The sequence below is a fragment of the Macaca thibetana genome, chromosome 20 (assembly GCF_024542745.1).
Source record: "Macaca thibetana thibetana isolate TM-01 chromosome 20, ASM2454274v1, whole genome shotgun sequence".
NCBI lineage: Eukaryota > Metazoa > Chordata > Mammalia > Primates > Cercopithecidae > Macaca > Macaca thibetana.
In genome coordinates, this window is record NC_065597.1 from 32627228 (window position 1) to 32654448 (window position 27221).

At 56.9% G+C, this 27221-nt stretch overlaps 2 protein-coding genes across 7 annotated transcripts in view; both read left to right on the forward strand.

Moving 5' to 3' along the window:
- RPL13 (ribosomal protein L13) overlaps window positions 1-27221 on the forward strand; it is a 192983-nt gene that overhangs the window by 155049 nt on the left and 10713 nt on the right. The window lies entirely within an intron of this gene.
- The window catches only part of SPG7 (SPG7 matrix AAA peptidase subunit, paraplegin), a 65286-nt gene that overhangs the window by 32865 nt on the left and 5200 nt on the right, over window positions 1-27221 (forward strand). For 2 of the 4 annotated variants that reach the window (XM_050772901.1, XM_050772902.1), the window contains 10 exons: window positions 2338-2463; window positions 3498-3660; window positions 4058-4231; window positions 15373-15497; window positions 17414-17516; window positions 18702-18812; window positions 22718-22833; window positions 25240-25396; window positions 26040-26206; window positions 26708-26785. In XM_050772901.1, the coding sequence (XP_050628858.1) occupies window positions 2338-2463; window positions 3498-3660; window positions 4058-4231; window positions 15373-15497; window positions 17414-17516; window positions 18702-18812; window positions 22718-22833; window positions 25240-25396; window positions 26040-26206; window positions 26708-26785 (1320 nt within the window). The other 2 variants (XM_050772903.1, XM_050772904.1) reach the window with 2 other exon arrangements.

Here is a 27221-nt window from a genome sequence, read left to right on the forward strand (position 1 = left end):
GAGCCGTCACACTTGGCCAATTTATTTATTTATTTTGAGACAGTCTTGCTGTGTCTTTCAGGCTGGAGTGTAGTGGCGCGGTCTCGGCTCACTGCAAGCTCCGCCTCCCAGGTTCTCGCCATTCTTCCGCCTCAGCCTCCCGAGTAGCTGGGACTACAGGCGCCCACCATCACACCCGGCTAATTTTTTGTATTTTTAGTAGAGACGGGATTTCACCGTAGCCAGGATGGTCTCAATCTCCTGACCTCGTGATCTGCCTGCCTTGGCCTCCCAAAGTGCTGGGATTATAGGCATGAGCCACCTCACATGGCCAGGTTGTCTTTAAAAGAACAACCTTAGGCCAGGTACAGTGGGTCACACCTGAAATCTCAGCACTTTGGGAGGCAAAAGTGGGTGGATCACCTGACGTCAGGTGTTCGAGACCAGCCTGACCAACATGAAGAAACCCTGTCTCTCCTTAAAAAAAAAAAAAAAATTAGCCGGGTGTGGTGGCAGGCTCCTATAATCCCAGCTACTCGGGAGGCTGAGGCAGGAGAATCTCTTGAACCTGGGAGGTGGAGGTTGTGGTGAGCCGAGATCACGTCACTGCACTCCAGCCTGGGCAACAGAGCGAGACTCCATCTCAAAAAAAAAAAAAAAAAGAATGCTGGCACGGGTGGCTCACGCCTGTAATCCCAACACTTTGGGAGGCCAAGGCGGGTGGATCACCTGAGGTCAGGAGTTCGACACCAGCCTGGCCAACATCGTGAAACCCCATCCCTACTGAAAATACAAAATACAAAAATTAGCCAGGAGTAGTAGCGGACGCCTGTAATCCCAGCTGCTGGGGAGGTTGAGGCAGGAGAATGGCGTGAACCTGGGAGGCGGAGCTTGCAGTGAGCCGAGATCACACCACTGCCCTCCAGCCTAGGAGACAGAGCAAGCCTCTGTCTCAAAAAAAAAAAAAAAAAAAACAACCTTAATACACTTGAGAAACCTTATCTTGCGGCGTTTATCATGGAGTGCACGCTCCTTGTGTGGCACCCCCTCCCTTCGGCTTTGGGCCTGGGGAGTTACCAGCAGGGAGGAAGCAGGGCCCACACTGTCCCACCTTGTTTCCACTTAGGCCTGGTGGTGGCGCCTGTGGTCCCGGGCACTCAGGAGGCTGAGGTGGGAGGATCGTTTGAACCCAGGAGGTCGAGGTTGCAGTGAGCTGAGATCCTGTCACAGTGCTCCAGTTTGGGTGACAGAGTGAGACCTTATCTCAAAAAGAAACAAAAAGGCGGTTTATGCAAAAGATGTTAAATTAGTTTGTGTGGAAGCTTGTTCTTTTTGTTTGTTTTTTGTTTTTTTGAGATAGTCTCACTGTTACCAGGGTGGAGTGCAGTGGTGTGATCTTGGCTCACTTGAGGGTCAACTTTCCAGGCTCAGGTGATTCTCCTACCTCAGCTTCCTGAGTAGCTGGGATTACAGGCGCGCACCCCTACACCCGGCTAATTTGGGGATAATTTGTTTTTCTATTTTTTGAGATGGAGTTTTGCTTTTGTCCCCCAGGCTGGAGTGCAGTGGCGTAATCTCAGCTCACTACAACCTCTGCCTTGTGGGTTCAAGCAATTCTCCTGCATCAGCCTCCCTAGTAGCTAGGATTACAGGCTCCCACCACTGCACCCAGCTAATTTTTGTATTTTTAGTAGAGACAGGATTTTACCATGTCGGCCAGGGTGGTCTCCAACTCCTGACATCAGGTGATCCACCTGCCTCGGCCTCCCAAAGTGCTGGGATTACAGGTGTGAGTCACCGCACCTGACCAGGAATAATTTTTTTTTTTTTTTTGAGACGGAGCCTCGCTCAGTCGCCCAGGCTGGAGGGCAGTGGTGTGATTTCAGCTCACTGCAAACTCCGCGTCCCAGGTTCACACCATTGTCCTGCCTCAGCCTCCTGAGTAGCTGGGACTACAGGCGTCCGCCACCAGGCCTGGCTAATTTTTTTTTTATTTTTAGTGGAGACGGGGTTTCACCGTCTTAGCCGGGATGGTCTCAATCTTCTGACCTCATGATCCACCCGTCTCGGCCTTCCAAAGTGCTGGGATCACAGGCGTGAACCACCACGCCCGGCCAGGAATAATTTTTTTAAGGCAACTTGCTAGACAATTTTCTTACTAATTAATGACATGAAACATTTCCCTTCTGTGCCTGAAGACCGACCCATGAGCCTTGTCAGTCTGACACAAGTGGAGCCTTGGGATCCTGGGATGGAGACGTGGGGCTGGTGTGGCTGAGGTGTGTGGGTGAGCTCTTGCGTTGTGCTGCTGATTTCCTCACTTGGCACAGCTCCTTGCGCTTTGTTCTTTCTGCACAGAATCAGCTTAAAATGGCTCGTTTCACGATTGTGGATGGGAAGACGGGGAAAGGAGTCAGCTTCAAAGACGTGGCAGGAATGCACGAAGCCAAACAGGAGGTCCGCGAGTTTGTGGATTATCTGAAGGTGAGAGCAGCACAGACCAGGAGGGAGGAGTGGGCAGACACCAACCTTCCTTCTCTCCCAGAAGGGCTCCTGTGGGACCTGGAATTCCATTGATTATGTGTCATGGGTTGGTGGTGACCTCTACGTGTCCCATGGAGACGCCAGGCAGGTGCTGGTGCCTGTTCAACCAGCAGCACAAGCCCCTTGCACATGGTTCAGCCAAGCAGAGACTGCCAAGGCCCATGCCTACTGTGCCATTAGCCATCCTGGGCCCTTCATCCTTTGCAGAGGTCTGTGCTTTTTCCAGAACCCCATAAACCCCGTAGCCAGTTGGTGGCGGCACATGAGCTGCCTTTCATGTGCATTACTTAAACATTCCCTCTGCAGGCCTGGTGCAGTGGGTCACACCCATAGTCCTAGCACTTTGAGGGGCTGAGGCAGGGGAAGTGCTTGAGCCTAGGAGTAGGACAGCCTGGGCAACAGGGAGACCCTGTCTCTGCAAAAAATTTTTTTATTTAATTAATTTTTTTTTGAGACAGAGTCTCACTTTGTCACTCAGGCTGGAGTGCAGTGGCACAATCTTGGCTTGCTGCAACCTCCAAATCCCCCAGTTCAAGTGATTCTCCTGCCTCAGCCTCCCGAGTAGCTGGGATCATAGGCACCCACCACCGTGCATGGCTAATTTTTGTATTTTTAGTAGAGACGGGGTTTCTCCATTTTGGCCAGCCTGGTCTCGAACTCCTGATCTCAGGCTATCTGCCCGCCTCGGCCTCCCAAAATGCTGGGATTAGAGGTGTGAGCTGCTGCGCCCGGCCTGCAAAAAATCTTTAAAAGTAGCTGGCTATGGTGCCACATGCCTGTGTAGTCCCAGCTACTTGAGAGGCTGAGGTGAGAGGATGGCTTGAACATAGGACGTTGAGGCTGCAGGGCTGCAGTGAGCTCTCATGGCACCCACTGCATTCCAGCCTGCATGACCCAGAGAGACCTTACCTCAAAAAAAAAACAAAACAATGAAACCCCACGTGGTTAGTGTCACATCATCTGCTGCCGTCCAGAGCCCAGAGCGCTTCCTCCAGCTTGGCGCCAAGGTCCCAAAGGGCGCACTGCTGCTCGGTCCCCCCGGCTGTGGGAAGACGCTGCTGGCCAAGGCGGTGGCCACGGAGGCTCAGGTGCCCTTCCTGGCGATGGCCGGTCCAGAGTTCGTGGAGGTCATTGGAGGTAGGTGCTGTGGTTGGGGGCTGTGGGTGGACTTGGCTGACCACTTGGCTCCTATCACATGTCCTTCCTCTGGTGGCTGGTCTGAAAGGGAAACAGGTGGGCCGGGGAGTAGGGAAGGAAAGCGAGGTCTGGGTTAGAGGAGGGGTTTTGTCTGCGGAGCATGTGGTGTTTGCTTCAAAGCCGCTGTCACTTGTGGCCTGGGGGGGCCAGCACGGTGCGTGTGAACCCTGAGGGGTGGCCAGGGGCCCCCACGAGCAGCTGCCGTGTGTCTGTTTGCAGGGGATGGGGCTGGTAGCTTTAGTTGTCCTTTGTGTAGAACTTTGTCTGGCCCGGGTACGGGAGGAGACTTTGTTTTTTATTATCTGCCCATTTCCTGGTTCTCTCTGTGTCCCCTCAGGCCTCGGCGCTGCCCGCGTGCGAAGCCTCTTCAAGGAAGCCCGAGCCCGGGCCCCCTGCATCGTCTACATCGATGAGATTGACGCGGTGGGCAAGAAGCGCTCCACCACCATGTCCGGGTTCTCCAACACGGAGGAGGAGCAGACGCTCAACCAGCTTCTGGTAGAAATGGACGGTCAGTGCTCGTGCACCCCACACCCCCATTGCACCATCAGAGAAGGTTTTCTGATGTCTTTCAGAACAGGTTGTGGCGAGCCAAGATCGCACCACTGCACTCCAGCCTAGGTGACAGAGTGAGACTCCGTCTCAAGAAAAAAAAAAAAAGAAATACAGCTTTTAGACCCAGCACAGTGGCTCACGCCTATAATCCCAGCACTTTGGGAGGCCAAGACAGGCAGACCATGGAGGTCCGGATTTTATGAACAGCCTGGCCAACATGCTGAAACCCCATTTCTACAAAAATACAAAAATCAGCCGGGCATGATGGCGGGTGCCTGTAATCCCCGCTGCTCTGGAGCATCGCTTGAAACCCGGAAGGTGGAGGTTGCAGTGAGCCGAGATCTCACCATTGCACTCCAGCCTGGGTGAGAGAGGGAGACTCCATCTCAAAAAAAAAAAAAAAACACAACTTTTAATTTAAAAAACGTCAAGGCAATAGTAAAAAAGATAAGTAGGAATAGAAGCGGTATGTCAGATGTAATCTTTTTATTTTTTTGAGATGGAGTCTCACTCTTGTTGCCCAGGGTGAAGTACATGTCACGATCTCGGCTCACTGCAACCTCCGCCTCCCAGGTTCAAGCGATTCTCCTGCCTCAGTCTCCCAAGTAGCTGGGATTACAGGCACGTGCCACCACACCCGGCTAATTTTTGTATTTTTAGTGGAGACGAGGTTTCACCATGTTGGCCAGGCTGGTCTTCAACTCTTGACCTGAGGCGGTCGGCCTGCCGCAGCTTCCCAAAGTGCTGAGATTACAGGCATGAGCCTCGGCACCCAGCCTTTTTTTGCATTATTACTGTTTTTTAGGGGCTTTCCAGCAAAACCCAGAAAGACCGCTAGACAGGTTCTGGAGCAGCTGGTGCCGCTCCTGTCTTTAGGTAATGCGTCGGTCTGAGTGCGCCGCCCCTGTCTTTAGGTCTGTAATGGGTCGGTCTGAGTGCGCCGCCCCTGTCTTTAGGTCTGTAATGGGTCGGTCTGAGTGCGCCGCCCCTGTCTTCAGGTCTGTAATGGGTCTGAGTGATTGTGCCGCCACGCCTCTCCCTGTGCCCCCGGAGAAGGTGAGACTCTGGTTAGAGGGCCCAGCAGAGCATCAGCGCGCTGCACTGCGGCGAGGGAGGCGCCCCACATGTTGTGACCCCTTGAAGATGACTTCTGGTCTGGCTTTGACAATTTTTTTTTTTTAAATGGAGCTGACCCAGTAAAGGTGACCTGGAACTATTTTTCTCCTGAGCTACTTTTGCAAGATTATTATTATTTTTTTTTAATGTGGATATTGTTGTGGTAAAATATACAGATAGCCAAGCTTGGCGGTGCCTGTGTTCCCGGCTGTTTGGGAGGCGGAGGCAGAAGGAGTGCTGGAGCCCGAGCTCGGTGGTGTACTGTGCGATGGTCTTGCCTGTGAACAGCCTCTGCACTGCAGCCTGGATAACACAGCGAGACCCTGTCTCTACAAAACAATTAAAAAAATACATTCACATAAATTTACCATTTTAATCATTCTGAAGTTCATCGGCATTAAGTACATTCGCCTGTTGAGCAACCACCACCACCGTGTGTCTCCAGAACTTTCTCTTCAAACCAAAAACCTGGCCCCATTGAGCCTCCCCATTCTCCATCCTCAGCCCCTTGCAGCCTGTGTCCCGCTGTCTGTCTCTGAGTGACTGTCGTAGGGACCTCATAGAACTGGAGTCCTGCGGTGTCTGTCCTTTGCTCTCCGCCTTCTTTCACGCACATAACATCTCCAGGGGCCGACAGTGCTGGGCACGTGTCAGGATTTCCTTCCTCCTTGAGGCTGAACAATGCTGCCTGGTGTGTAGAAGCTGCCTCTTGTTTGTTCGCCCGTCGGTGGACACGTGGGCTCTTGTGAATTGGGCTGTGTTTACATAAGTACAAGCATCTTTTTGAAGTCTCTGCTTTGTACGGTTTATTTTTAATCAGAATTCTAGTTACATTTTAGGTACCGTAGATGAGGGAGACTTTTTCTCCCCAAGTGATCTGGCTCCAAGAGAACTGTTGACTTGCTGTTTTCTTTGTTGCCTGTGGCTGCTTGGAGTCGTGTGTCTTAGCGCCTGCACAGCCCAGTTCTGACCACTCAGCTAAGGGGGAACTTGCTTCACCTCTCATTGCGAAATCCCTTTAGACTTACAGAAGCGTTGCCACGGTGGTCAGAGTGCTCTTTTTTTTTTTTGAGACGGAGTCTCGCTCAGTCGCCCAGGCTGGAGTGCAGTGATGCGATCTCCACTCGCTGCAAGCTCCGCCTCCCGGGTTCACGCCGTTCGCCTGCCTCAGCCTCCCGAGTAGCTGGGCTACAGGCGCCCACCACCACGCCCGGCTAATTTTTGTATTTTCAGTAGAGCGGGGTTTCACCGTGTTAGCCAGGGTGGTCTCGATCTCCCGACCTCGTGATCCGCCCACCTCGGCCTCCCAAAGTGCTGGGATTACAGGCGTGAGCCCCGCGCCCGGTCAATCGGAGTGTTCTTTGATGCCTTCCTGCGAGCTCCCCAAAGGCTGACCGTGACGTACGTGGTCTGCAGGTTTGGACCAGGCCACGGTGTCCATGACTGCCCCCGAGACCCATCCACGGGTACTTGCGAGCCCCAGGCCACGGCGTCTGTGACTGTCCCCCAGACCCATCCATGGGTGCTTCCGCTCCCCGACGTGGATGTTCGGTCTCCTCGGTCTCTTCCCGTCCTGTGTCATTTCTTGGTCTTGTTTTCTGAGGCAGGGTCTTGCTGTGTTGCCCAGGTTGGTCTTGAACTCCTTGACTCAAGTGATCCTCCTGCCTCAGCCTCCCGAGTAGCTGGGATTACAGGCGGACTCCACTGTTTCTTGGTGTTTGTCTTTGGTGACTGTGACACTCTGTACAGGCCAGTGACGTTCAGGAATGTCAGTCTCTGGAGCTGTGACGTGTCCTCAGGGTCAGGTCGAGCAGTGCATTTAGCCGGATCAGTGCAGCAGTGCTGTGTGCCTTGCGGTTTACAGTGTCACTGCACCTGTCGCTGGTGGTGGACTCTGCTGAGGGCTTTGGCCCTGGGCTGGCGTGCATCTCTTCTGGGTGCCCCGCGTGCCCTGTGCTGGTGCCCGTCTCTCCTGCGTGCCCTGTGTTCCCCGTGCTGGCACGTGTTTCTCCTGGGTGCCCGCATTCCCCTTGCTGGCGCCCATTTCTTCTGGGTGCCCCGAGTGCCCTGGGCTGGTGCCCGTCTCTCCTGGGTGCCCTGCGTTCCCGTCTGCCTCTGGGCTGCTGTGAAGTCAGATGGACTGATGCCCACAGAAGTGCTCTGTAGGCTCTGAAAGCTCCGAGGGTAGAGGATGAAAGTGAGATTCCCAACAGTGTCCAGGACTCAGCGGCGTTGCTGCGGCATTTGCGGAGAATGCTTCACCCTCTCCTGCTGCTTGTCCCCCGTGTCTGCAGTCGTCTCTCAGCATGCTTGTTCAGGAACTAATGCGTGAGCAACCGAGACCTGAACGGCCGCCTTCTGCACACACAGCAAGTGGTCATGGGAGTCGAGTTTTCAGAGAACAGAATGTCTTCAGAGATGTGGGCTGAGCAGTTCAGCTTCTGTGACGTCTGAAGTGTCACGAAGGAGAGACACCTCAGAGATGGGTCCTTGGGAGGTCCAGAGACCCCACCGCCTCTGCTGGGGCAGCTGGCCCTGCCCCTCAAGTGGAGATCACCATGCGTTTCAGAGGCCTCTGGAGCCTCCAGGCTCGCCGCACTGCTTCTCTGTGGAGCATCTTTATGTGGCCTCTTTGGTGCTGTGTGGCCTTTGATGTGGCTCTGACCATTGCTTCTCGGGGCTGCTCAAGGACGGGTGGGTGGTTTGGGTTTTGAAGAAATCTGCAGGACACCTTGGGTTCTGGCCACAGAGTCTTAGGACTCTCTACAGTTTGGGTGAGGCGGGTGGCTGTGCCGTGCGGGCACGGCGTGAACACCGAGATCTTCGTCCTGTGAGTCTGCGGCCTTCTCCGCGTTGACCAGGTGCCCTCCCAGGGGACCATGAGGAGGCTCAGAGGAGAGACCCCCGCCCGCTCCTGCCTCACGGAACCCGCAGGACCACCGAGGGCAATGTCGCCCGCTCCTGCCTCACGGAACCCGCAGGGCCGAGGGTAATGTCGTCCGCTCCTGCCTCACGGAGCCCGCAGGACCACCGAGGGCGGTGCCGCCCGCTCCTGCCTCACGGAGCCCGCAGGACCACCGAGGGCGGTGCCGCCCGCTCCTGCCTCACGGAGCCCGCAGGACCACCGAGGGCGGTGCCGCCCGCTCCTGCCTCACGGAGCCCGCAGGACCACCGAGGGCGGTGCCGCCCGCTCCTGCCTCACGGAGCCCGCAGGACCACCGAGGGCGGTGCCGCCCGCTCCTGCCTCACGGAGCCCACAGGCAGAGGGCAATGCCGCCCGCTCCTGCCTCACGGAGCCCACAGGCAGAGGGCAGTGCCGCCCGCTCCTGCCTCACGGAGCCCACAGGCAGAGGGCAGTGCCGCCCGCTCCTGCCTCACGGAGCCCGCAGGACCACCGAGGGCCGTGCCGCCCGCTCCTGCCTCACGGAGCCCGCAGGACCACCGAGGGCAGTGCCGCCCGCTCCTGCCTCACGGAACCCGCAGGACCACCGAGGGCGGTGCCGCCCGCTCCTGCCTCACGGAGCCCGCAGGACCACCGAGGGCGGTGCCGCCCGCTCCTGCCTCACGGAGCCCGCAGGACCACCGAGGGCGGTGCCGCCCGCTCCTGCCTCACGGAGCCCGCAGGACCACCGAGGGCGGTGCCGCCCGCTCCTGCCTCACGGAGCCCGCAGGACCACCGAGGGCGGTGCCGCCCGCTCCTGCCTCACGGAGCCCACAGGCAGAGGGCAATGCCGCCCGCTCCTGCCTCACGGAGCCCACAGGCAGAGGGCAATGCCGCCCGCTCCTGCCTCACGGAGCCCACAGGCAGAGGGCAGTGCCGCCCGCTCCTGCCTCACGGAGCCCGCAGGACCACCGAGGGCCGTGCCGCCCGCTCCTGCCTCACGGAGCCCGCAGGACCACCGAGGGCAGTGCCGCCCGCTCCTGCCTCACGGAGCCCGCAGGACCACCGAGGGCCGTGCCGCCCGCTCCTGCCTCACGGAGCCCGCAGGACCACCGAGGGCCGTGCCGCCCGCTCCTGCCTCACGGAGCCCGCAGGACCACCGAGGGCAGTGCCGCCCGCTCCTGCTTCACGGAGCCCGCAGGACCACCGAGGGCAGTGCCGCCCGCTCCTGCTTCACGGAGCCCGCAGGACCACCGAGGGCAGTGCCGCCCGCTCCTGCCTCACGGAGCCCGCAGGACCACCGAGGGCGGTGCCGCCCGCTCCTGCCTCACGGAGCCCACAGGCAGAGGGCAATGCCGCCCGCTCCTGCCTCACGGAGCCCACAGGACCACCGAGGGCAGTGCCGCCCGCTCCTGCCTCACGGAGCCCGCAGGACCACCGAGGGCAATGCCGCCCGCTCCTGCCTCACGGAGCCCACAGGCAGAGGGCAGTGCCGCCCGCTCCTGCCTCACGGAGCCCACAGGCAGAGGGCAGTGCCGCCCGCTCCTGCCTCACGGAGCCCGCAGGACCACCGAGGGCCGTGCCGCCCGCTCCTGCTTCACGGAGCCCGCAGGACCACCGAGGGCGGTGCCGCCCGCTCCTGCCTCACGGAGCCCGCAGGACCACCGAGGGCGGTGCCGCCCGCTCCTGCCTCACGGAGCCCGCAGGACCACCGAGGGCGGTGCCGCCCGCTCCTGCCTCACGGAGCCCGCAGGACCACCGAGGGCGGTGCCGCCCGCTCCTGCCTCACGGAGCCCGCAGGACCACCGAGGGCGGTGCCGCCCGCTCCTGCCTCACGGAGCCCGCAGGACCACCGAGGGCGGTGCCGCCCGCTCCTGCCTCACGGAGCCCACAGGCAGAGGGCAATGCCGCCCGCTCCTGCCTCACGGAGCCCACAGGACCACCGAGGGCAGTGCCGCCCGCTCTTGCCTCACGGAGCCCGCAGGACCACCGAGGGCAATGCCGCCCGCTCCTGCCTCACGGAGCCCACAGGCAGAGGGCAATGCCGCCCGCTCCTGCCTCACGGAGCCCACAGGCAGAGGGCAGTGCCGCCCGCTCCTGCCTCACGGAGCCCGCAGGACCACCGAGGGCCGTGCCGCCCGCTCCTGCCTCACGGAGCCCGCAGGACCACCGAGGGCAGTGCCGCCCGCTCCTGCCTCACGGAGCCCGCAGGACCACCGAGGGCGGTGCCGCCCGCTCCTGCCTCACGGAGCCCACAGGCAGAGGGCAATGCCGCCCGCTCCTGCCTCACGGAGCCCACAGGCAGAGGGCAGTGCCGCCCGCTCCTGCCTCACGGAGCCCGCAGGCAGAGGGCAGTGCCGCCCGCTCCTGCCTCACGGAGCCCGCAGGCAGAGGGCAATGTCGCCCGCTCCTGCCTCACGGAGCCCGCAGGACCACCGAGGGCCGTGCCGCCCGCTCCTGCTTCACGGAGCCCGCAGGACCACCGAGGGCAGTGCCGCCCGCTCCTGCCTCACGGAGCCCGCAGGACCACCGAGGGCGGTGCCGCCCGCTCCTGCCTCACGGAGCCCGCAGGACCACCGAGGGCGGTGCCGCCCGCTCCTGCCTCACGGAGCCCGCAGGACCACCGAGGGCGGTGCCGCCCGCTCCTGCCTCACGGAGCCCGCAGGACCACCGAGGGCGGTGCCGCCCGCTCTGCTGGGGTTTTGCCTTTTGCACTGAAGACAGAGACACCTTTTTGAGTGACTTGAGCCCAAAGGCGAAGCGTCTGTCAAACGACCTTTTCCACATAACCCCTCTGTGCTGTCATGAGAAGAGCTGCGTCCGCCCCGGGTTTGCTGAGGCCGGGAATCCGCTGACTGAAGGCCGCTTGTTGAGTTGTGCCAGCTCTGAACGAGTCTCTTTATGCCAAGCCACAGCTGTGCGCTCAGCCCCCCCGAAGCCCCCGGCCAGGCTTTGGTGCTTCTGTTCGTGGCGGTGCGCGGGATGGGGCAGATGCGGAGCCGGTCGTGGGAAAATCTCGCTGGGGAAGAGAAAAGCCCCAGCCTTGTTGGTTATGTCAGCCGGTCCATGGCGGTGTCCTATGGACCCCAGACCCCCCTGGGAAGGGCGTAAGTCAGAGAGCACTGGAGGCTCCACCGGCTGTGGACGTCCAGGTCCCGGCTCCTGTGCTAGAAAGCAGTGATGGGAGCGTCAGCACTGACCACACGCGGGAGCCGCGGACGCCTAGCATTTCACAGAGGCCTCCCTTCGACATAGTCATCCCCTGGTGGCGGAAGCTGAGGTGACGGCCCCTCACATGCAGCCACACACGGGAAAGGCTACGGTAAACATTTTATGCTTCGACTTTAGTTTCTGCAGAGACAGGGTCTCGCTCTGTCGCCCAGGCTGCAGTGCAGTGGCGCGATCTCAGCTCACTGCAAGCTCCGCCTCCCGGGTTCCCGCCATTCTCCTGCCTCAGCCTCCCAAGTAGCTGGGACTGCAGGCGCCCGCCACCACGCCCGGCGAATTTTTTATATTTTTAGTAGAGACAGGGTTTCACCGTGTTAGCCAGGCTGGTCTCAATCTCCTGACCTCATGATCTGCCTGCCTTGGCCTCCCAAAGTGCTGGGATTACAGGCCTGAGCCACCGTACCCGGCCCTGGCTGCTGTTTTTCTTTGAGACCATTGTTCCTATTACTTTTCCCATTTTTTTCACTGTTTATACAATCTCAGAATTCTGTATCCACAGCCCTGGCCTCTGCAAGGAAGGCACTCCACAACACTGAGCAGTAAAGCAGGCCTTCCTAACAGCTCTGGAGGGGCCAGCTGGGGTCCCAGTCCCCGCCCTCCCTAGCCTCTTGTTCCCAGGGTCATAGTGAGACAAAGCACTTGTGCTCTCTGCTGCGTGTTTTGTTTCTGAGTTTATTTTAAAAGTCATTGTCGGCCGGGCGCGGTGGCTCAAGCCTGTAATCCCAGCACTTTGGGAGGCCGAGACGGGTGGATCACGAGGTCAGCAGATCGAGACCATCCTGGCGAACACAGTGAAACCCCGTCTCTACTAAAACTACAAAAAAAAAACTAGCCGGGCGAGGTGGTGGGCGCCTGTAGTCCCAGCTACTTGGGAGGCTGAGGCAGGAGAATGGCGGGAACCCGGGAGGCGGAGCTTGCAGTGAGCTGAGATCCGGCCACTGCACTCCAGCCTGGGCGACAGAGCGAGACTCTGTCTCAAAAAAAAAAAAAAAAAAAAAAGTCATTGTCTTGGCTGAGCGTGGTGGCTCAAGCCTGTACTCCCAACACTTTGGGAGGCTGAGGCGGGCGGATCACAAGGTCAGGGGTTCGAGACCAGCCTGGCCAACATGGTGAAACCCCGTGTCTACTAAAAATACAAAAATTAGCCAGGCTCGGTGGCAGGCGCCTGTAATTCCAGCTATTCAAGAGGCTGAGGCAGGAGAATCCCTTGAACCCGGGAGTCAGAGGTTGCAGTGAACCGAGATCACGCCACTGCACTCCAGCCTGGGCGACAGAGTGAGACTCTGTCTCAAAAAAAAAAAAAGTCATCGTCTTTTTTTTTATTATTTTTTTTCTTTTGAGACGGGAGTCTGGCTCTGTGGCCTAGGCTGGAGTGCAGTGGCCCGATCTCGGCTCACTGCAAGCTCCGCCTTCCGGGTTCACGCCATTGTTCTGCCTCAGCTTCCCGAGTAGCTGGGACTACAGGCGCCCGCCAGCACGCCCGGCTAATTTTTTGTATTTTTTAGTAGAGAATTTTTTGTATTTTTTAGTAGAGATTTAGTAATTTTTGTAATTACTAAATTACAAAAAATTTAGTATTTTTTGTATTTTTTAGTCTTGATCTCCTGACCTCATGATCCGCCCGCCTCGGCCTCCCAAAGTGCTGGGATTACAGGCGTGAGCCACCGCGCTCGGCCGAGTCATCGTCTTTTTAAGGCACTGCCTTTGCCTTGGCGAGATGGTTCTCTTCTGTCATCTCCCTTCTAGAAATGGAACTGGGACCCAGCGTCCCAGCTTATCACATTCTGACTTGGGGAACCAGGGAAAATGGTTGTGTCTTTCAGAGTTCCTTTGAAATTCGGGAGTGATTTGATTTGCTTGGGAGTGGGGTGTGGCTTGGACTGAGCCGCTGTGCTGTCCTGGCGGCTACTGCTTAGTGAAACTCAGGACAGTGGCCCTGGAGAAGCTGGTTAGGCCCCTCCCCTCGGCCCCCTCAGAGCGTTCAGGGTCCTGTCCTAAGAACACAGGGTTGCTGGAGACAGAGTCTCGCTCCATTGCCCAGACTGGAGTTCAGGGGCATGATCATAGCTCACTGCAGCCTCCACCTCCTGGCTTCACAGTCCTCCCACCTTGGCCTCCCACCTTGACCTCCCAACGTGCTGGGATATTTAGGGTTTCTTTTTTTTTTTTTCTTGAGACGGCGTCTCGCTCTGTCGCCCAGACTGGAGTGCAGTGGCCGGATCTCAGCTCACTGCAAGCTCCGCCTCCCGGGTTTACGCCATTCTCCTGCCTCAGTCTCCCGAGTAGCTGGGACTACAGGCGCCCGCCACCTCGCCCGGCTAGTTTTTTGTATTTTTTAGTAGAGACGGGGTTTCACCTTGTTAGCCAGGATGGTCTTGATCTCCTGACCTCGTGATCCGCCCGTCTCAGCCTCCCAAAGTGCTAGGATTGCAGGCTTGAGCCACCGCGCCCAGCCTATTTACAGTTTCTTACATTAGTCATGGGAGGTCTCGTCGAATCTTTACTTTCAACACTGTTTATTGTGGACCTTTTCCTTTTTTTTTTTTTTTTTTTTTTTGTTTTTGAGAGTCTTGCCCTGTCGCCCAGGCTGGAGTGCAGTGACACAATCTCGCTTCACTGTAACCTCCGCCTCCTGGTTCAAGTGATTCTCCTGCCTCAAACTCCCGAGTAGCTGGGATTACAGGCGTGCACCACACCCAGCTAATTTTCATATTTTTAGTAGAGACGAGGTTTCACCATGTTGGCCAGGATGGTCTCGAAACTCCTGACCTCAGGTGATCCACCCGTGTAAACCTCCCAAAGTGCTGGGATTACAGGCGTGAGCCACTGTGCGTGCCCGGCCACCAGTGGATTCTTTTTTTTTTTTTTTTAGGCGGAGTCTTGCCCTCTAGCCCAGGCTGGAGTGTAATTGCAATGGTGCCATCTCAGCTCACGGCAACCTCCGCCTTCCAGGTTTAGGCGATTCTCCTGCCTTAGCCTCCCGAGTAGCTGGGATTACAGGCGCCCACCACCACGGCGGGCTAATTTTTTGTATCTTTAGTAGAGATAGGCTTTCACCATCTTGGCCAGGCTGGTACCGGACTCCTGGCCTCGTGATCCACCCGCCTCAGCCTCCCAAAGTGCTGGGATTACAGGTATCAGCCACCGCGCCCAGGCAAGTGGATTCTTTGAAAGCAGATCCAAAGTTTTGAATCTTACATGCTCTGAGTACATTTGTTTAAATTCAGAGAAATATCACAGCATCATAACACCTGAACGTTCTTACAAGCATCCAGTCAGGTGTTCCCAGCAGCTTCATAATCATCTCGCAGTTGATTTATTCACATCAGGGGCCAGTCAAGGTTCACAGACACTGGGAATGAGTGATCCTTTCTGGGCTCACTTTTAAATTCTCCGATGACAAACCTCAAGCCTGAAACCCAGGGCTTAAGGCTAGGCGTTGAAGATAAAATGTTTCAAAGACACAGCTTAAAGCCGAGTGTTAGCTAAAATGTAACAAAGTCACACTAATGATGGGGTTGGGGGGCGGCTGTGAGGACCGGCTCCCAGGTGGCACCATGAGACGGGGATGCTCCAGGATGCCGTGGCAGCTCTGGGAGGGCCCTGGACAGTTCTGCCTCAGTAGCCAGCCCCAGGGATGGTGTGCTGTTATCACTTGTCAAAATAGGGAAATTCCTGTTCCTCCTGGTGATGTTGGCTGGGAGCGATGAGGGAAGGATCACAGCTCCTAGTACAGAAGAACCATGTGTTCCTTTCTCTCTGGGCCTTGGGGCGGGGAGGGTCCCTCTCCTTCCTGTATCCTGAAGGGGAACCTGCAAGGGAATCTGTTGTGTCAGGACCCCCACCCTCAGGGCCACTGTCTGTTCCCTCAGGAATGGGCACGACAGACCATGTCATCGTCCTGGCGTCCACGAACCGAGCTGACATTTTGGACGGTGCTCTGATGAGGCCAGGCCGACTGGACCGGCACGTCTTCATTGATCTGCCCACACTGCAGGTCAGAGCCAGGACCCCAGCCTCTCCCACTCCACCTGGGCCGCCCTCACTCGTCCTGGGTGGTCTGGCCTCTCCTCTAAGACACTTGTTGGTGTGAAGCCTGTCGCTGCCCCGCAGGTGCTGGCACTGTCCAGCGCGGCCCCCATGTGGGCCGCACGCCCCCAGCAGACCTGGCCACCTGCTGCACTCACTGCTCAGGGCTTTGCAGTTCTTTTCACCCGCTATTAGTTTTCCTTTTATCCTGGGTATCAGTCTGGTTTTTTTTGTTTTGTTTTGGTTTGGTTTTTTTTTTTTTTTTTTTTTTGAGACGGAGTCTTGCTCTGTCGCCTGGGCTGGGGTGCAGTGGCCGGATCTCAGCTCACTGCAAGCTCCACCTCCTGGGTTTACGCCATTCTCCTGCCTCAGCCTCCTGAGTAGCTGGGACTACAGGCGCCCGCCACCTCGCCCGGCTAGTTTTTTGTATTTTTTAGTAGAGATTGGGTTTCACCGTGTTAGCCAGGATGGTCTCGATCTCCTGACCTCGTGATCCACCCGTCTCGGCCTCCCAAAGTGCTGGGATTACAGGCTTGAGCCACCGCGCCCGGCCCAGTCTGGTTTTTATAGCAAATCCTTTGAAACAAAATCCAGGAGGAAAAATGGTGGGAAACTTTATTCTTGTGCGGCATCATTTCCTTCCATCCAGAGGGTGGGTTCTGGAGACGTAGACTGTGCAGCTGCCCTGAAATTGGGCTGGGAGTAGAAGCTCTGAGACCTCTTGCCTGATTCCCTCCTCTGTCACAGGGCTCTGGTTAGACATTACACCTCCTGGCCAAAGGGCCGTGGTTGCCACCCTGAGGGAGCAGGAGTTCAGCTCATGGAGGGGAGGGTTTGGAGAGAGGGCCTCGGGGTTTGCTGGTAGGTTCATGGTGTGTCAGTGCAGCCTGGGGAGCAGGGCTGGGCTCACAGAGGCAGCTGCCCTGATGCCTCAGCCGGTGCTCGGCCTCTGTTGAGGTGGAGAGTGAAGGGCAGAGTGGAAGCCCTTCCTGCGGCTGCTTCTCCAGGGGAGGGCGGCTCGTTTTTCTTTTTGATTTTTTCTTTTAATTTTTAGAGAAAGGGTGTTGCGCCGTCACCCGGGCTGGAGTGCAGTGCTGCGATCACCACTCACTGCAGCTTCGACCTTCAGAGCTCAAACTGAGGAGCTGGGACTGCGACGGGCGGGCACCACCGTGGCGGCTAACTTTTAACGGGGTCTCACTGTGTTGCCAAGTCTGGTATCAAACCCCTGTCCTCAAGTGATCCCCACCTTGGCTTCCAAGAACGTTCTTTTTTTTTTTTTTTTTTTTTTTTAGACAGAGTCTCACTCTGTCCCCCAGGCTGGGGTGCAGCGGCGCAGTCTCGGCTCACTGCCACCTCTGTCTCCTAGCTTTAAGTGATTCTCCAGCCTCAGCCTCCCGAGTAGCTGGGATTACAGGCGTGCACCACCACACCTGGCTAATTTTGTATTTTAGTAGGGACAGGATTTCACCACGTTGGCCAGGCTGCCTGCTTCAGCCTCCTAATGTGCTAGGATTACAGGTGTGAGCCACCGGACCCGGCCATCCAAGAGCGTTCTGTTCGTGTTTAAAATGCTGCTCACGGCCAGGCGTGGTGGTTCACGCCTGTAATCCCAGCACATTGGGAGGCCGAGGCAGGTGGATCACTTGAAGCCAGGAGTTCCAGACCAGCCTGGGCAAGTTTGCAAAACCCTGTCTCTACTAAAAATACAAAACTCAGTCAGGCGTGATGGCGCACCTGTAATCCCAGCTCCTTGGGAAGCTGAGGCTTGTCCTCAGGGCAGGCGCGTCGGGGACCCCCCTCTCCCGCCACAGACAAACATGCAGCGCCTGCGGCAGTAACGGCGTGAACGCAACGGTCTGTCATCCTCCCCGGTTCTGGCAGGAGAGGCGGGAGATTTTCGAGCAGCACCTGAAGGGCCTGAAGCTGACCCAGCCCAGCACCTTTTACTCCCAGCGCCTGGCAGAGCTGACACCAGGATTCAGCGGTACGTTCTCAACCCGCAGCCTGAGCAGCGTCACATCCTGAGGGCCGGCGGTCTCACCTGTGCACACAACGTCGAGGCCTCCTGTGTAGGGTGGGCGCTGCCTTCTCTGGGGGCCCCTGCTCAGTACAGGCCTGGGTGGGAGCTGATGTGCAGGTGGGATGGCAGGAGGTCAAGACGGCACCCGCCCTCCTTCCTCTGCCCCAGGGGTGGAAAAGCAGACTGTGCTTGACTCGAGATGGTGGCGGTACGTTTGCCTCCACACAGTGTGACCAGTCATCCCGGCATTTCCCGTCAGACCCGGGGTCAGACGACGCAGTGCCGGCAAAGCCGCCTCCCTCTGACCCTCACAGTCTCTGTCAAGCTGTAGAAATAGAAATCGTACATCAAGACGCTTTTTTCTGCGTGGCTCACATTTTAAAACAATGTAAACAAAACTCCCTTTTATTGAGATCAACTTCCCCTTTGATTGTTTGTTAAGATCTTTCACTAGAATTTTGTGGATACTGAGAGCCTTTAATTTCTTTGCCATCAATGCCCACGAGCTGTTAGGTGGAATGTCACAAGATGGGGTCTGGAACTGCCCTTGGGAGGAGAGAGACGGGTGTCAGGGCGGACGGAGCTTGGCGGTTCTGTGTCTCGTCTGTGAAATGGCCTCAGTGGAACATGGTCACGGTGCCTGCCACTCCCCACCTCTACTGCTGGTGCCAGCTCCCCTTGCCTCTCTCCCACACGCTCTCACCAGCACTCTTGGTTCTTGGTCTCTTTTCTCTCTTTGTTCTTCCTTTTAATTAATTATTTATTTATTTTGAGACAGAGTCCTGCTCTGTCGCCCAGACTGGAGTGCGGTGGCGTGATCTTGGCTCACTGCAGCCTCTGCCTCCTGGGTTCAACCATTTCTCCTGCCTCAACCTCCGGAGTAGCTGGGATCACAGGCGCCAACACCACACCTGGCTAATTTTTGTATTTTTAGTAGAGACGGGGTTTCACCATGTTGGCCAGGCTGCTCTCCAACTCCTGACCTCAGGTGATCCGCCTGCCTCAGCCTCCCAAAGTGCTGGTACTACAGGCGTGAGCCACCGTGCCCGGCCATCTTTGTTCTTCCTTGAGGGCCCCTTCCTCCTCTTAAGCCCTGATAGAGAGCAGAACCCCACCGCACCGTGCCCTGGCTGTCGTTTGTGTTGGCAGGGGCTGACATCGCCAACATCTGCAACGAGGCTGCCCTGCACGCGGCGCGGGAGGGACACACTTCGGTGCACACGCTCAACTTCGAGTACGCCGTGGAGCGCGTCCTTGCAGGTACAGGGGGCGCGCCCTGGTGAAGGCCGTTCTTAGCAGGGCTTGAACCCCAGAAATACCCAGGCAGGTATTTAGAGATGAGGTGAATGGAGCCAGATCCAGGCCTGGGTGTCCTGTGATTGGCCGGGAGCCATCACACGGGAAGGAACACACGTTGCCTTTCAGTTGTGTGTAACTCATGTCTTTATGATGCCAGGTACTTTTCCTTAAAGTATCACAGACTTAGACCTAAGAGTAGACACTCGTCCAACAGAAATATAAAAATGCCTTGCCAAAGAAAATGAAAAAAAAATTAAAAATGCCCCGCCAAAAATAAAAATAATGAAATAAAAACTAAACATGCCTTACCGGCCTGGGTGTGGTGGGCTCAGCCTAGCCCTGGCCCTACGGGGGCTGAGCTCCAACCGCTGACTGTGGGCCGGAGGGCTGCTGCCACCCGCGGGCATGGAGGGACAGCTGTGCCTTCAGCGCAGGAGGGGCTCTGTGGACAGGTGTGGATCTGCTGCGCGACCTCTGGCAAAACCCGTGGCTCTGACTCTCAGTAGGAACAGGAGATGAGTTTTGGGGACGGGTGGGCTGGCCGCCTCTGACTGCCGTCCTGTGGCTGCTCAGTGTGGGGTCTGCGACGTCTGTGAGGAGAGCAGGACTAAACTGGGAATCGGAGCAGGACTAAACCGGGAATCGGAGCTGCTGGAGGTTTCCGTAGCTATGATGGCAACAACCAGACGTGATCAGTCATCTCATGAAATGGAGTTCAGACCCACAGTGTCAGTCTGAGACACAGGGAACGTTTGAAAAGGGAAGTGGTTCTTGCCCCAGGTGTTTGAGGAGCACGAGCCTCCCTTGCGAGCTGTCCTTGTGAGAACCGAGTTCCCTCACCCTCAATCTGAGTGAATTCCTAGCAGACATGCCTCTGGCAGGTCCCCGGGGCTTCAGCGTGGGAAGGCGGTGGATCCCTGCAGAGGAGTGGGGCCAGCCGCTGTGCCAGACACTGTGAAACACGCCTGGCTTCCCCCCACCCGCCCCGCGGGTCCAGGGAACTGGCACTGCCTGTGTCTCACCAAAATGTATTTTTGGTAACCGTTTACTTTTATGTGGAAATTGATAAGCTTTTGATCATAGTAGCAAAGCAGGAAGGACTGAGTGGGAACTGCAGGCCACTTGAAAGAAAATACAGCCAGGGCAGGGTGTGGGGGCTCATGCCTGTAAGCCCAGCTCTCCGGGAGACCAAGGCGGGAGGATGGCCTAAGCCCAGGAGGTTGAGGCTACAGTGAGCTGTGATCACACCACTGCAGTTCAGCCTGGACAACAGAGCGAGACCCCTGACTCCAGGAGAAGAAAGGAAAATACTAACAGGACGCCATTTCCCGTGTGTGATGCGGAGTGGGTCCTCTGTGTTCATCTTTAGTGTGGACAGCCTGAGTCTTGAGAGCCCCCAGCTAAACGGGTCCAGTGCCTGGCGGCCGGTAGTCCTGTACTCAGGGGAGATGAAGGTTATCCTGCACCCTTCAAGGGGTGCATCTTTGACCCAGTGGACAGCTTAATGTCCATCCGAAGTCCAGGAGTCCCTCCAGGAAACTTGCTTACACTGGCAGACGTCCCATGGCTCCTGTCTGATTCACGTCCAGGTTATGCCTGCCTGACCATCGCTCTGGTGCTGGGGCCTGCCCTGTGTCCCCCACATGCCTGAGAAAACCCAGCCTGGGCAGCCCCTGGTTCTTCCTTGTGGAAGGTGCAAATTAAGTCCCCACCACGATAGGAAACACATTCAAAGACTTACTACTCACAGATCCTGGGCAGGGAGGGCGCTGGGAGTGGGGAGGGCCATCCTCCACCCCCAGATCCCATGAGGCAGAAGTGAAGGGTCCGGCAGAAAGAGGAGAGAGCGTGTGGCAACCAGCCGTACGCACAGGGAATGGGGAGTGGTCAGTGCAGTTCACGGTCAAATGCCAGAATGGTCTGATTAAAGGAAGTGCAGGGAGTGGAGCTCAGGCTCCTGGGTGGGAAAGACGCCCTTAAGTGCCCATCTCTGGCCACTGGCATGGGTGGTTGAGCATGGTGTCCTCCTGGTGCCCAGGCTGCAGGCTTGGCCGTGCCATCCCTGTTGAACTGAGCTTGTCGCCCCTTCTGGTGTCGACAGCCTGCCTGCACTTGTCCGTACTAGAAACACACTCGTTTGTTTTCAGGTAAGCCTGTCTTGTACGCCTTGTGGTCTCGTGCCTTTGTACATAGTCCTGTAGCCGGCTCTGGTTGGAGTAATTCATCGGCCACAGCCAGTGTGTCTTAGGACTTAAAGCCTTGCAGTAAAGTGGTGGTGGAAAGTTCCAGTAGCACGATGTACTTGAGTGCTCAGGACCACGAGCTGATTCAAGTTGTACAAAATGGAGACTTACAGATGTGTGGAAAATGTGAGACAGGAAATGAAGCCTCACCAGTAAGCTGAACAGGGGAAAATTAATGCAAACATTTGTCCCTGGCTGGGCACTGTAGCTCATGCCTGTAATACCAGCACTTTGGGGGCTGAGGCAGGAGGATTGCTTGAGTCCAGGAGTTTGAGACCAGCCTGGGCAACACAGCAAGACCCCATCTCTTTTAAAGCAAAAAAAAAGAAAGAAAGAAAAGAGTATTAGCCAGGCATGGTGGTAGAGCACACCTCTGGTCCCAGCTACTCAGGCGGTTGGGGTAGGAGGATTGCTAGAACCCGGGAGGTTGAAGCAATAGTGAGCCATGATTGCACCACTGCCCTCCAGCCTGGGCGACAGAGTGAGACACTGTCTCTTACCAAAAAAAGCCTTGTCCCTGAGGCAAAAGGCCTCTGAAGGGATGAGTGGAAGCCATGAGGATCCAGAAAGTGATGGGGATGGGAGCTGCCCCGCCAGGTCTGAGGGGAGTGGGAGAGTAAGCAGGAGGCCCATACTCACAGGAGGCCTCTGCCCATCCTGCCAGAAAGTCAGAAGCTGCTGTTCTGTGACCCCTGCCCCGACCCTGTGGACCTCGCCCAACCCTGGGGCAGGAGGAGAGAATCCTCAGAGGGTTGCACTTGTTCCTAAAAGCAGCAGGAGCTATTTTGATACTTGCAACATTTATAAAAGAAGAAATCACGACCTCCTTCAACAGCTCTTTGACCTGAAGAGTTTTGAGTTGGGTGTCCGGAGCCATGGCTACAGAGCTGCTAGAGGCAGATGTGCAGAGAGAGCCTTGCTTTGACTACATGGGGCAGGAGCAGGGCCCAGCCAGGGAGAGCCCGGGGCCTAGCTCACACCCCGTGGCATTCTTTTTTGTTGGGTTTTTTTTTTTTTTTTTTTTTGAGACGGAGTCTCACTGTGTCGCTCAAGCTGGACTGCAGTGGCGCGATCTCGGCTCACTGCAAGCTCTGCCTCCCAGGTTCACGCCATTCTCCTGCCTCAGCCTCCCAAGTAGCTGGGACTACAGGCGCCGCCACCAAGCCTGGCTAATTTTTTATATTTTTTTAGTAGAGACGGGGTTTCACCGTGTTGGCCAAGATGGTCTCGATCTCCTGACCTTGTGATCCGCCCGTCTCGGCCTCCCAAAGTTCTGAGGTTACAGGCTTGAGCCACCGCGCCCGGCCAGTTGGTTTGTGTTTTGAGCGGAGTCTCGCTGCGTCACCCAGCTGGAGTGCAGTGGCGCGATCTCGGCTCGCTGTAACCTCCGCCTCCCAGATTCAAGTGATTCTCCTGCCTCAGCCTCCCGAGTAGCTGGGATTACAGGCACCTGCCACCATGCCTGGCTAATTTTTGTATTTTTAGTAGAGATGGGGTTTCATCATATTGGTCAGGCTGGTCTCAAACTCCAGACCTCAGGTGACCCGCCCACCTCAGCCCCCCAAAGTGCTGGGATTACAGGCGTGAGCACCGCGCCCGGCTCACATCCTGGCATTCTTTCAGGGACTGCCAAAAAGAGCAAGATCCTGTCCAAGGAAGAACAGAAAGTGGTTGCATTTCATGAGTCGGGCCACGCCTTGGTGGGCTGGATGCTGGAGCACACGGAGGCTGTGATGAAGGTGGGTCCACAGGCTTTGGCCAAAGCTGACTGGGAAGTCCCGCCTGTGTCTGTAGCTGACCGGGGGGCCCCGCCTGTGTCTGTAGTTGACCGGGGGGCCCCGCCTGTGTCTGTAGCTGACCGGGGGGCCCCGCCTGTGTCTGTAGCTGACCGGGGGGCCCCGCCTGTGTCTGTAGATCATGTGAGAGGAAAGCCTGCCAGTGTCATGATCCAAGGAGTAAGGTGGGAGGCGACTGTCCCAGGATGATGGGCAGAAGCTCGGGCATGGGAGGCAGGAGTGGACTGTGTCACATCGGAGCCAGGTGCTGCTACTGGGGTGACTCCTGGAAGGTCACACCATGCAGTGGGGTTTCACTGCCTGTGCGTGTTCTCAGCCTGTCCACCCCAAATGACTCCTAACATTGGAAAGAAGTGAGTTGAGCATACATTTAAAAAATGCTACTGTAGGCCGGGCGCGGTGGATCACCTGAGGTCAGGAGTTCGAGGCCAGCCTGGCCAACATGGCAAAACCGTCTCTACTTCAAACAAACAAAAAACTACTCTTGTAGGCAGCTGTGAACTCGATGGAAGTTGATTCTTACCAAATGGTGATGTTACAGCTTCTCTCAGACATGTGGCTCCACCACTGGGAGCCCGAGTGCTGTCAAGAGGAGGTCTCTATTCAGAACGCAGGCGCCGTCTTTACAGTGGAGCCCCAGGAACCGGTGCCGGTTTGAGGCTCACTGGAGACGGCAGCGGTGCTGCGTTCCTACCTCAGGGTTCGCTGCAAAAAACGCGCACAGTGCAGCAGTTGCCCGCTTGGCTTGCCAGCGTGGTCTCCGCTGCTGTTTCTCAGGCGTGAGCTGTAGCAAAGTTGGGTGTTAATCAGAGAGCATCCTGCCCATCCCAGGCTCCCAGCAGGGCTGAGGCCAGCGTCTGGGGACCAGGTACATGCTGCTCCTTGGTGACGTGCATCGCGGTCATGGGACCAGAGCCGGCCCAGTGTGGGGCGAGTGGACACTGAGCTCAGGGTCCCATTTAAGGGATATTGAGAAACTGAGCAACAAACACAACGTTTTAACTCAGTATGTCAACAAATCAAAATTAACGCAGGGGCTTTGGGAGGCTGAGGCGGGCAGATCACCTGAGGTCAGGAGTTTGAGACCAGCCTGGCCAACATGGTGAAACCCCGTCTCTTCCAAAAATACAAAAAATTAGCTGGGCGTGGTGGTGCACACCTGTAATCCCAGCTACTTGAGAGGCAGAGGCAGAAGAATCTCTTGAACCCGGGAGGCAGAGTCTGCAGTGAGCCAAGACTGTGCCATTGCACTCCAGCCTGGGTGACAGAGCAAGACTATCAAAGGGAAAAAAAAGAATTTTTACTTTATTTTAGGCAAAAGTCAGATAGTCACAATGAAAAAGTAAGTCTCCTTCCCAAGGCTCAGTGTCCTGCCAGGGAAAGGTTGTGAACTGACTGTTGTGGTTTTGGTCATTAATGCAATCATCACTGCAGCCGTTATTTAGAGCCTTTTTTTGGTTTTGAGACAGGGTCTGTCTCTCTGTCGCCCGGACCGGAGTCCCGTGGCGCAGTCACAGCTAGCTCACTGCAGCCTTGACCTTCCAGGCTCGCAAGATCCTCCTCCCTCAGCTTCCTGTGTAGCTGAGACTACAGGCGTGCACCACCGCTGGCTCGGGCGTTTTGTGTTTTTTGTAGAGAAGGGGTCTTGGCTAGTCTCGAACTCCTGGGCTCAAGGAATCTGTCCGCCTCTAACTCCGAAAGTGCTGAGATCACAGATGGGAGCCACTGCGCCTGGCCTAGTTTTAGGTTCTAAATTCAGCGTTCTCTCAGGATTCTCAGAGCACCTGGTTGTGGCCATCTTGCTGCCACAGTTCTCAGAAGCAGCAGCTGGGCCAGCAAAGGACCTGCCCCTGCCCTGTCTCCCTCCGTCTCCCATTCCGCGGTTCCATGTCGTTGGGTTAGCATGTTGCCCCGTGCCCCCTCCTTGCACACCTGATGTGGGGGTGTGGGGGAGCAGCAGAGGTGAGGGCAGTCCATGTTCCCTCAGCATCCTGGGGTTCCCATTGCTCTGAACCCTCCGTGGCAGTCGCTAGTGCCAGGGGTCAGCTCAGCGGCCGCTGGGGGTGTAACTTGTCCTTCGCCTCTCAGCTGTCTTCTACAGACCTTGTCTTCTTGACTCCCTAGTCATGTATGAGAAGACACTCCCCAACAGTGTATGTACAGGCACCTGTGGTGGGAACCCTGCTGTCTGGGCTGGCCGTCTGTGGTGTTAGGGTCCTCTCTTGTAAAAGATGCTGATTTGCTTTCCTGCTTTGAGACGCTTTAATGATGGAGACCTCTTAGTCCCACACCTTCCTCCTCAAAGCCCACATCCTGCCTACTGACGTGGGCCATCTTGACCCTGTGCAGGTCTCCATAGCCCCTCGGACGAACGCCGCCCTGGGCTTTGCTCAGATGCTTCCCAGAGACCAGTACCTCTTCACCAAGGAGCAGCTGTTTGAGCGGATGTGCATGGCCCTGGGGGGCCGGGCCTCGGAAGCACTGTCCTTCAACAAGGTCACTTCCGGTGAGGAGCGGCTGCGTGGGCCCCGGAGGTTTCAGAGTGCTTTTCCGTGCATTATTCCTTCTGTTCCAGTGAATGCCGTGGGGTGAATCTGGTGTAGATGTAGTTTTGAGTTTATTAAGTGTTTTTTAAAGGATAAGTTGTGGTCATAGGAGATTTGGAGCTAAGCAAGACTTTTTAGATAATTTAACTGGACAAAAAACTTAACCTATATGCCAACTCTAAACGCATTTAATTGGTTAATTCTTGGTAATGGCTACAGGAAACGGAATGAAATGGAAGCAGCTTCACTGTTCTGAAGCTGTCACTTCACTGGGAGATCCAGAGACTGAAGGAGGGTCCCAGGGCTCCAGGTCCGTGGGTGTGCCGCGCATAGGCCTGGGCTTGTGCTTGAGAACTGCCGTGCAGTGAGCTCCTGTATGCCCCCCAGGTTCTAGATTTCCAAATAAAAGAGCATTTCTGAAAGTTTTAAGACTCTCTTAAGGAACAGTGGCGAGGTGCCAACGTCCTCACTGTCCAGCTTCACGGTGGGACTCCTCGGGAGGAAGGGGATGCGGAGGCACGGTGCTGCCCCAGGACACTGACCGGGACACCTGCTGTGCACCTGCAGTGCTGAGGATCCCTCTGTCTTGACCCCACCCTCCAGGGGCACAGGATGACCTGAGGAAGGTCACCCGCATTGCCTACTCCATGGTGAAGCAGTTTGGGATGGCACCTGGCATCGGCCCCATCTCCTTCCCTGAGGCACAGGAGGGACTCGTGGGCATCGGGCGGCGCCCCTTCAGCCAAGGCCTGCAGCAGATAATGGACCATGTGAGTCGGCTCTGGCCGCACCGCTGCACTCCGTGCTCCCCGGGAAGGGAGTCCCTGGGTCTGCCACACAAGGGCCGGCCACGGCCGCCACAGCTGAGCTCAGCTGCAGGCCCCACGTGGGCTTCTTCCTTCTGGGCTCTGCTGTAGTTCCTACCTGTGGAGTATTTTTTTCTCAGATGAGGACATAGATGCTCCTAATGAAATTATAGATGTGAATCTGGGAAGAATATCAAATAAATTCACTGAGCAATAGACGCAGGGCCCACATAGCCTTCAGACTGGGCCAGGAAAGGCCTGTGAGGCAGCTGTGGGTGGGCGGGCGGCATGTGGAGCTCTGCTCCCCCAGCAGTGGTCACGGGCAGGAGACCGCCCGCCGGCTGAGGAGTCCTGTTCCTCCTGGGAGGGGAAAGGCCATGTTCCCAGCCTGGCACTTCTTTTCTGTGCTTTGGTGCCGGAGCCAGGCGGCCAGCCTTGCCCTGACACAGTTCCCTCCATTCGCAGGAAGCAAGACTGCTGGTGGCCAAGGCCTACAGACACACCGAGAAGGTGCTGCAGGACAACCTGGACAAGCTGCAGGCGGTGAGGCCCTGGCCAGGCGAGGAGACTACAGCATCACGCAGCACCCACACAGCACCCACGCAGCACCCACACAGCACCCACGCAGCATCACACAGCACCCACACAGCATCACACAGCACCCACACAGCATCACACAGCACCCACACAGCACCCACGCAGCATCACACAGCACCCACGCAGCATCACACAGCACCCACGCAGCACCCACACAGCATCACACAGCACCCACACAGCATCACACAGCACCCACACAGCACCCACGCAGCATCACACAGCACCCACGCAGCATCACACAGCACCCACGCAGCACCCACACAGCATCACACAGCACCCACACAGCACCACACAGCACCCACACAGCACCCACGCAGCACCCACACAGCATCACACAGCACCCACACAGCATCACGCAGCACCCACACAGCATCACACAGCA